General features: G+C 32.0%; 1 protein-coding gene across 1 annotated transcript; it reads right to left on the reverse strand.

Moving 5' to 3' along the window:
* Positions 1-4,211: 4,211 nt before the first annotated feature.
* On the reverse strand, positions 4,212-6,913 carry LOC21397959 (protein HEAT-STRESS-ASSOCIATED 32). The gene is made up of 5 exons (XM_010089789.2): positions 6,615-6,913; positions 6,242-6,433; positions 5,939-6,149; positions 4,648-4,871; positions 4,212-4,560 (listed from the first exon to the last, which is right to left on the reverse strand). The coding sequence occupies exons 1-5, from the start codon at positions 6,735-6,737 to the stop codon at positions 4,450-4,452; spliced, it is 861 nt and encodes a 286-aa protein (XP_010088091.1). The 5' UTR covers positions 6,738-6,913; the 3' UTR covers positions 4,212-4,449.
* Between the last annotated feature and the right edge of the window lie 3,794 nt (positions 6,914-10,707).

Raw genomic sequence — 10,707 nt, forward strand, 5'->3', positions numbered from 1 at the left:
CATTATATTATAATTATATATATTATATTATAGTATAATATAATCGTAATTTTTAATTATTTCAGTTATTATTTTAATATTATTATTATATTCTATATCATAATTATATTATATATTATATAATTATAGTGTTTTGTATTATATTAAATATAATAATAAAAATATATTATATTGTAATTATATATATTATATTATAGTATAATATAATATAGTCGTAATTTTTGTAATTCAATCTCATAATTTACCAAGTGTTATTATAGTGATTTTGGAACCAGCACAGCTATTATAATTATAGTTTACCAAACACTCAGCTGTTTTTTTGTAATAGCTGTTTTTTCTTTTAGCACAGCTAAAAAATTTTTTTTCAAAATCTATAGCAATACAAACTAAGCCTCAGTCTACTAAAAAGTCAACTCAATGGAATGCTATGAAGGAAGAGTTGCAATCAATGAGACGTAATGAAGTTTGGGAACTTGTAGAATTGCCTCAAGGATCTACAACTATTGACTGCAACTGGGTTTTCAAAACCAAACGAGATTCTAATGACAATATTGAAATTGAGGCTAGACTAGTTGCAAATGGATACACTCAAAAAGAAGGAATAGATTACAAAGAAACATTTTCTCTTGTTTCTAAGAAAGATTCCTTTAGAATAATTATGGCCTTAGTAGCTCATTATGATTTTGTTGCATCAAATGGACGTTAAAACCGCTTTCCTAAATGGTGATTTACATGAAGTAGTCCATTTGGACCAACCAGAAGGGTTTCACAACAATACGAAGGGAAATATGGTTTGTTGACTTAAGAGTCCATTTATGGTCTAAAGCAGACATCTCGATAATGTTATCTTAAGTTCCATGAAGTTCTCATTATTTTTGGTTTTAGAGAGAACTTATTGGATTAGTGTATATGCCTTAAGATCAGTGGAAGTAAAATTGGTATTATAGTTTTGTATGTTGGTGATATATTGCTTGCTAGCGATAATTTAAGAATGATTCATGAGACCAAACAATTCCTTTCTAGGAATTTTGATATGAAAGATCTTGATGCAGCCACTTATGTTCTAGGCATTGAAATACATTGAGATAAATCTCATGGTATTTTGGGATTACCCCGAAAGGCTTATATTGACAAGATTCTTGAAAGATCCAACATGCAAATTGTTCAAGCAGTGTTGCCCCTATTGTTAAAGGTGACAAATTTAGCAAAACAATGCCCTAAAAATGATCTTGAAAAAAAAGAAATGGAGAAAATTCCTTATACTTCTGCAATAGGGAGTATTATGTATGCTCAAGTTTGTTTCCGTCCTGACATAGCATATGCAGTGAGAATGCTTGGTTGAGATCAAAGCAATCCTGGCATTGAACATTGGAAGGCAGTTAAGAAAGTAATGCGCTATTTGCAAGGCACCAAAGAGTACATGCTCTCGTACCGAAGATCGAAAAATTTAGAGATTATAGACTATACTAGTTGTAAGGATACTAGAAAATCTACCTCTCTGAATATCTTTTTATGCTAGCTGGTGGGCCTATTTCTTGGAAGTCACAAACAGTCACTCGTTGCGTCTTCTACTATGGAGGCAGAATTCGTAGCATGTTAGGATGCAACTAGTCATGCTATATGGTTGAAGAATTTCACTTTGGGATAAAGAACCCACTAAAGGTATACTGTGATAATGATGTTGCTGTGCGATTCTCTAAGAATAACAAAATAACTGGAGGATCATAGCACATTGATATCAAGTATTTAGTGATACGAGAGAGAGTTCAAAGCGGAATTTATTATTATAATTATTGAAGTACATATCGGAACTACAAACATGTAAGCAGACCCGTTGACGATTATTATTGAAGTACATATCGGAACTACAAACATGTTAGCAGACCCGTTGACTAAAGGGCTTCCGCCTAAGCTTTTTACGGACCTTGTTGCGCGCATGGGGTTAATGCAAAGCCTAACATGTTTGTTTGAATAAGATTGTATATTTTTGTGATCACCTTATGAAATAAATAAAGTTATTCTGATATGTTGAAGCTTATTTTATTTTGATACATTAAATATGTGCACAGTATTCTAATGAATAAAATACATAAGATCCCTAAGAATGAATTAACATTGATCACCATTATTATGTATTGTCATTCAAAGCTCATTTGATTCAAGTTATTACAGTTACTAAGGCCTCGTTCATTTCACCGATTCGAGTTTTCAGTTTTAAGTTTTTACAGTAAAAAGCTTTCAAAAAATATCACATCTAACTTTTTCTGCTACAGTGAAAAATTCTCAAAAAATGTCACATCTCAGCTCGAATTGAAAACTCGAATCCGCGAAATCACATCTAACTTTTTCTGTTACAGTGAAAAGTTATCAAAAAATGTCACATCTAAGCTCGAATTGAAAACTCGAATCCGCGAAGTGAACGATGCCTAATACTATAACCTTTGAGAAAGTCTTGTACCGTTGAGTGATACAATGATTTCAAAGATTTGGTAATAATGGCTTTATTGAACGGAATCTAAAGAACGTGAGGATGCAAACTTTCCGTGAGTTTTTTAAGTGTTTATGATCTATGTAATTATGCAGGCTAAGTGGGAGATTGTTGGAAGTTTCTTTAACTTAATGTGGCCTTGGTATTGATATTTCATTAATGAAAATACTAGTTTAACTCATGGAAATTAATTAAGTACTATTGAAGTCATTTAAAGGTGAACTGATTGACTTAAAGTGCATCTAATTTGGGAGTTTTAAATATGTATAGAACCCTAACGTAAAGTTCATATCGAATTCTTTTTGCGACCTTCTCTAAAGCCTCTTAAGTGAGGCATTAACTCAAGTGAATTAAGAAGATAAGTTATGAGAGTATTTGATAAGAAGACTCAAACTAAAGTACTATTTCCCTATGAATAGATCATGGTCCCAACTCACATTCTCATCTTTTTTTAATTAAGTCTTGTTATACACCACAAATAGTTACTCATCAACTATAATGAGAATAGTGAGTTGAAGACTCTTGATCATCCCACCTAGTATAAAGTCTTTGTAACATTATTGCTTCCTCAATATGGATCAAGGTATGATATATCGTACTATATTATTTTGTTTTCACGCATTCAAAATTATTATCCTGAAATTATGTTTTATTATTATTGTTATAATTTCTAACAAATCAAGTAAAACATAATGGGGATATCAAGACAATATATCGTTAAGAGTTTGGATGGTTTTGGTTTGTGCATATTACCTGAATGCTTGGGAAGACAAGGTGATTCAGCGGCATTTGGGTGATTAAGTTGCTCTCCGCATATTTGGCATACCAAAGTTGGACCTTCATGATCCTTCCTTGAATGCTGATCAGAAAATGATCTTCTTTGGACCGAACCATCATGAAACTTCCTTGAGGGATCAGATAGTGATCTTTGGAGCTCATAACGGGGTTCTAAATTATGGCCTTCATGTTCAAGAAGTCCCTTAACCTTCCGACCACTACTTTCTTTTGATGAAGAAGTACAAGAACCATTAACCTTGGAACCACTACTAGATGGCCTTTCTCCCTCGTGTATCTTGCTTCCGGGAATGACATCTTTGAGATGTGATAGACATCCGAAAGAGGCAGATCTCTCCGCCTCCAGTATTGGTTTCCTCATCTTTAGCGAATTCACTCTACGACTGACCGCAGAGTTGACTGAATCTGATGAATTAGGTTTGCAGATCAGTGATTTTAAGAGAGCACTCAACCAGAAGGTAGGCATTTCTTCTTGTTCTATTCTCCCTTTTCCTCTGTTGTCTCCCCTTGTTATTGTTTAAATATACAAAGTTCTAGTTGTTCATACTTCATACACCGTTGGGATGGGAAAGGCAAATTAAAAAAAATAATAAAAAAAAAGACCTAATGGAATCAAATTTCTTCGGATATATTCATTGTTCGGGTAATACATTGTCCATTTTTGGTAAGTTCATTATGATCTTACCACTTCTAGTGGTCAAACTTCCCAACTTTGGAATACAAAAAATATGGTAATAGTAAATACGTTAAAAGATCAGAAAATATACTCTTTCCTCAGTTTGGAATAATGTTAACTCACTTTACGTATTAAAGTTAGGCTGATCTCGTAGACTAATGCCAGTTTTCTACAGTGTAGCAAATTTTATTTTTAGACATCTATTTTATTAATATTAATGAAACAAGCAGGGAAAAAATGAAGAGCATAGGAAACTACAAACTCGGAAGTAAAGATACTTGCAAACTTTATTGTAAATATCAAACGATAATTCCATTGAACTCTTTTTCAACATGTTTCCACTAATTGATTTAACAGAAGATTCAGCAATCCCACAACATTAAATAGTATTTTAACAGTACAACAAAGCCTAACCAGATCCCGCAAGTAGCATATAATCTGTACCGACCATTTTCCATTTTCGTTTGTTGGAAGGAAAGTGATGACCATTTTAGAACCGAAAGTATGATGAAGCAACAACTGATGAATGATTTTTGCCCAAGTTTCTTCCCCGGACGCACTCCAGATCCATGACATGAGAGTGGCCAACAAAGAGATTCACCTGCACAAACAGGGGAACTTATGAAATGCAGTTGAATATTCAAAATGAAATAAAATAAAGAAGAGAAACAGTAAATTAGCAGCATACCCTCGGGCCATATTGATTGATGAACCACTCAGAGGTCCTAGGGTTTGAAGCTTCAAACATGGTCCTCTCAAGACCAAGACGCCCAATGATTTTCGCAATTATGTCCGCACGTACAGAATCAACATGGTTACAGATATCGTCTGCATCAATCATTATCATGTCTGCCCCAGCTTCCAAGCATCTCTCGGCCCTTCTAATCAAGAGATCAACGTCTTCAACAAATTCTGTGAGAAAAGAAATAAAGCTCACATAATTAATCGCATTCTCTATTTTTGTGGTGGGCGCAGAATTTACTAGGATTCTTCTCATAATGTGTTCAAGGTGCAGCATTTCGCAATACAAGTCCCTTGTTCTGAAGCTCTATAATACTCCAATAACTTTCATGTCTATTTCCCAGTTACTATAGCCATCAATTAAAAAGCTTAAGCAACTTCAGAAAGAAATATCATCGGCTACAAGAAAAAACATCAAAGTCTGAAAAAGTTTTTTAGTTTAACAAACTTACTAGCCAAGAACCCATAGAAGTTCAAACTCCATTAGGGAGAAATGGATATACATACCAGAATAAGTAGTAGTCTTAAAGAGATTAATAACACACAAGATGTAACAGCTATCACTCAGAGAACATTAGAAAATTAGGCTCATTTTAGAGGCCAACTATTGAAAATTTTCTGGATAAAGTCATTATGTATCAAAGAAAAACAAAGGTCTCCGTCTTTGGCCCTTTCAGTAGTTTACAGAAATTTCATTGTCTTTAAGAGTTACAACGTAATTATCATAACTCTTTTAGACACAGTTAGCACCTAATTTAGGTACCATAACATTTTTTCTCCCATGAACTCAGAATAGAATTGGTGCCAATGTGCTACCCTTTACACCAATGCCAAACTTGTTTGTTCGCCACAAACACATCACCAACTAGACCTAGAAGAAATAAAGAAGTAAAAGGGATCGAGTCATTCCAATTTACTCCTTTAAAGTAGATTCGTTCAGTCATTGATAAAGAGAATATTCGAATATGTTTCCTTCATTTTTTCAGTCCAGTGGCGACGAACAACCCATAAGCACCACCACAAAAACCTATCTTTCTCTCTAAAAGAATGCCACTCCCTAGTACACATCCTTTGGACACCGAACGAAGCTTTTTAAAACTCAAAGTTATTAAATGCAGGGAGTTATGGTTATTTCATAAAAACTAAAGCATATCTCAACACAGTAGAATGCAAAGAAAAGAAAGTCACCATAATAGAATGCCAGTGACACTTTGCGAAAACACTAAAACCACACATACCAGAAGAGCGAGGAGTCGGAACAATATAAGCTCCAAAAGCTCTATCACCACCAACAGGAAGATCAGACTTGTTGAATTTCACAGCAAACAGGGGTTTAACTTTCAAACCACCACTCTTAATCAAACGCACAAATCTCAAAAGACTCTCTTCAGGAAGTTCAAGCGATCCCACATTCACCTCAACTGTGTCAAAACCCAATTGCTTGCACTCCTAGAAAAATATTAAACAAAATTAAAAATCATAACATTCCTAGCAAGTAAAAAACATGAACTGCCAATTATAGCAACCAACATGAGAATTACCTCAACATATTGTTTGAAGGCTGATGGACCTTGGCGAAGAATGTGCTCAGCCCAATCACCAGTACTAACATAGACATCATGTTGATGAGCTATGTCAATTACTTTTTTGATGAAAGACTTCGGCATCAAGCTGTGGGACCCCCCGGAGAACTTCAACCCATCAACAAACTCTCCCATTGACTCAAATATGTCCTGAAATCGCAACTCCAAATTAGCGTTATTCGAAACAGAATGTGAGCTTTGAACTCATTATGGAGCATAATTAAGCCCTAGAACATTATCCAAACCAGACAGATTCGAAACAAGAAAAATTCTGGAACCAAATGGCAAGATTTTCATCGGGAAATGAGAATGATTGAAGTTAAAAAGATACCTGAAGAAGATTTTGGCTAAGGTGGGTGTAGTAAGGGCCTCGCATCTCGGTGACGCCGTAGCGGCGGGGCTTTTCTGGTCGGTCCTCATACTCGTCAAACTTCTTCCACCTGTACGCCGACATTTTTCGCCTCGGAATTCGAAAACAGTGCACAGGGAAACTGATCGGAGTAAGATCAAGAGGCGAGGGAAATTTCAAGAAGATTTGATTGAGCTTCTTTTTTTTTGTCTTGTTTTTCTGAGTGTGTGTATTTGGAAGTTGATGGAAGGTTGGAGTTTTTACTAGAAAGGTACATTCAACTAATCAATAATCATGATGATGATCTATTCTTCTCCTTACAGGGACTATTATAATTAACGTAGTCAGGTAAAAACTGCCACCTGTCTGATAAAAATAAAAATTAAAATTAAAATGAAGAAGAAAAAATAAATTCAAGAGATTTTCTAAAATGAAAATTATGTTAACTTTCACTAACACGGTGTTAGCGAGTAGCTTTTTATTATTATTATTTTACTTTTCTTTTATTTTTCATTTCTGATTTTTACAGACTTGCGTACGATCAGTGAGTTGCACTTCGTTTTTAAAGGATTAAGCCAAAACGACATATTCTTTACTGTGTAATTTTTCTGTCGTTTAATTAGGAAAACAACACACCGTTTTGAAAAGTGATAAATAGCTTTTCGTTTAAGAGTTTCCAGCTCTTTAACAAAAGAGAACTTGCATGTCATTTACTTTTTATTATTTCTCCGTCGCTTAGTAAAACCACATGAAATGACTATAGATACCGTATGTTTTTGCTGAAATTTGGGAACTGTCTTTCAAAGTATAAGTTCGTAATCGTTAATTTATTTAAAGGACATCTCGTTTATTTCAAACCTTGCGGGCTTAAAGAAATTAAACCACATGTGGTTGGCATTGTAATTTTACTGTCGTTAAATTATTAACTGTTGGTTTTATGTCCATAAATTAAATAAAATGTAAATATTTTGTTGATTATCAATGAAATAGATATTTTTTTAATATTATTTTATATACATGTAATGTTTCATAAATATCAAAATCTCTAGATTATTTTAGATGTAACTTTAAACATGGTATACAAGTGTTATATGCAAAGTATAATATTTGAAGTAAAATAATCTAAACTTATCCGTAATTATAAATTAAAGTTTGGATCTTTAATTTAAAATTATTGATGCGGTTCATTACATTCTGAATGAAATAATTTTATCCTAGATTGTTAATAATGAGATTATTGGAATGAAAGCATTTTATGCAATATGATTACATAGGACCGGAATGCGATTAATTATGAATCTCTAATAAATTTTGTTATTAAATAGAGTATTCAATGTTAATCAATGATGGTCATATATGAATTAATCTTAATTATGAGTAATTAATATACTCCTATTTATGATATTATGTTCTTTTATTATTGAGTAATGTCAAAGTCTTGGTATATTGGGAGCATAGTAAAATAAATAGCCGGGAAGATTAATTTACAAGATGAAATCCATTCCTTCATAATGAAGTAAATGGACGGTTCTCATAAGTGTTGATTCGAGGCTTGAATAATAAAAGCGCTCAATTTTATGATTGGATCATAAAATATATTATTCATTAGAGGATCAATGGTACTTATAGATAAACATATAATTAAATAGGTCAACGAAAAATACCTAGATTTAATTATAAACCGTTTATAGAGGATTAATTCGTATGTAGTGACTATATCAATGGACAACACAAATTCCGGGAACATAATTGTTTTATAATTTTAAGAGTGTACTTCCAAATTTATAGTGGAGTAATTTGGAATTAATAATTTTGATATATTAATTAAGGTGTTAATTAATTGTCAAAATTATTCAAACTTAAAATTATAATGTCCATAATTCCTCTCAACGGCTCTATAAAATTGATGTGAACTATATATATATAAATATATATATATATCTTATTGGGTTATGATTATTAATGTAGAATTGAGAATTCGAAATACACATATTAATTAATGTGATTAATTAATGTTAAAATTATTTTAAAATTATTTTAAATTAATATGGATGAAACTAGTCACTTTTATAGAAAGAGAGAAATTTTTTTACATTTATAGGGCTTGTTCGGTTGCATTTTTTAGTTATAGTGGCCTGAGTGTAGATTTTGAGTTGAATTTGAGTTATAATTTAAGTTGAAGTTGTAACTTGAGTTTGTGCTTGGATGTGCACATTTGAATTATGATTTGAATTGAGAATCTATTTGAGTTTGTGTTTGAGTGGGTCAAAAACTTGAATTTGTATTTAAATAGTATTTTAATAAAAAATCAATGGTGATGAAAAATTTTAATAGGGTATATGGGTAGAGTTTTATTCGTCTTTTCATTGTGAAGACATAGAAAAAAAAAATTATCTCAATCGAAATTAAAACGAAAAAGTTATGACGTTTTTAAGAATAGAAAAAATATTGTTCATTAACTTGACTTTGAGTTTAAAAACTTGAGTTGAACAGGAAATTTAAACTCGAATTTTAGCCCCAAACTCAAGTTAAAACTCAAGTTCAAACTCAAATTTTACAAACAAACATGAACTTAAATAAAATTATAACTTGAATTTAAACTTTTGTTGAGTTTTACTCTAAAAAATAAGTCCTTAGTCTCCTATATTTCTCATTATGAGAAAAGTTTTTTTTTTTTGGTCAATAAGATTTGGCCATAATATTAATAAATAAAAAAAGGAAAGTCACGATTTCCTTTTATATATATATATATATATATATATATATATATATATATATATGTGTAGTTTTTTTTGCGGGCGATAATATATTTGTCTCATATATATATATATATATATAATAAATAATAAAAGGATGTGGAACGTGCGGAGTACACATTCCCTCAAAAACAAAATAAATAAATAAAAAGGAGGAAAAAGTGGGTAAGTTTCCCACGTTTTTAAAGGTGGTTGCACGGAAACGTAAAAGAAGATGATTGAAAAAGATGTGTTTTTTACGAGAAAATACAGTAAAAAGAGTTTTCCAGAAAAAGGAAAAAAAAAAGGGCACGGGAGAAGAAAAAGAAAAATCAAAGAAAATATATTAAGTGTTATCACATACTTTTAAAAAAAGTGAGTGATAATTATATGTGATCTTCTTAATTCATTCATCTCATATGTTGAGAAATCTATTAGAACGCCCACTCGTTTAAGTTCACGTTGATTCGGAGATACATTGAGAAAGAATCGTGGTGTTCTTAGAATTTAAAGTTCAAGGTGGTGTTGGAGGAGTTCAAAATCAATGTCATAATCGAGCGACAGTAAAATTCTTCTTCTTCTCTTTAATATCTTAGTAGTTAAATTAATATGAAATAATGATTGCATTAAATTTTGATTTATGTGATTCAATTGATACTATGCTTCCACACAATTTTTTTTGAAAATCCGGTGTGAGAAACCAACAATTGGTATAGAGCGGTCTTTATTTCATGCTAATTTAATATATGATTGTGATAATTCATATATGTTTAATAGGTAGCCACGTATGCATATGATATATGATTCTTGTGTGATGGTTATGTGCTATGCGAATAGATTAGTCGTAAATTTTTCCGGTTCCACGGAATTAGTTTTTGCTATTTTATTTTGATCAGATCAATTGTAAAATAGGAATACATATGTAATTTATTATTTTTCAATGGCAAGAGGATCATCATGAAAAAATTTCAACTATTTTTTTTTTTTTTTGAAGAGTTCCAACTATTTTTTTTGGAATAGTTCCAAATTAAAAGAAAAAAAATTTTGGGTTAGCCGGTGACCGTACGGTCACTAGTGACTGCCACCGGCAGTCTCCGGTGAGCAAGGGCGGCTGTCCTTACTGCTGCTGCTGCTACTGCAACTGCACCAACAAGGCTTGATGTAACACCTTGAAGAATTAATTGAGATTAATTAAGGTAATTGAGATTATTAGTGTGCCTAATCTGATTTAATTAATTGAGTTTAAATAATTCCAAGGTATTTAAATTATTCACAGTAATTTATTTAATCCAGAAGTGTGTATGGGCGCATTTCTGGACTGTTATATTTTACACATGTCA

The sequence above is a fragment of the Morus notabilis genome, unplaced genomic scaffold (genome assembly GCF_000414095.1).
Source record: "Morus notabilis unplaced genomic scaffold, ASM41409v2 Scaffold457, whole genome shotgun sequence".
In the NCBI taxonomy this organism is placed as follows: domain Eukaryota; kingdom Viridiplantae; phylum Streptophyta; class Magnoliopsida; order Rosales; family Moraceae; genus Morus; species Morus notabilis.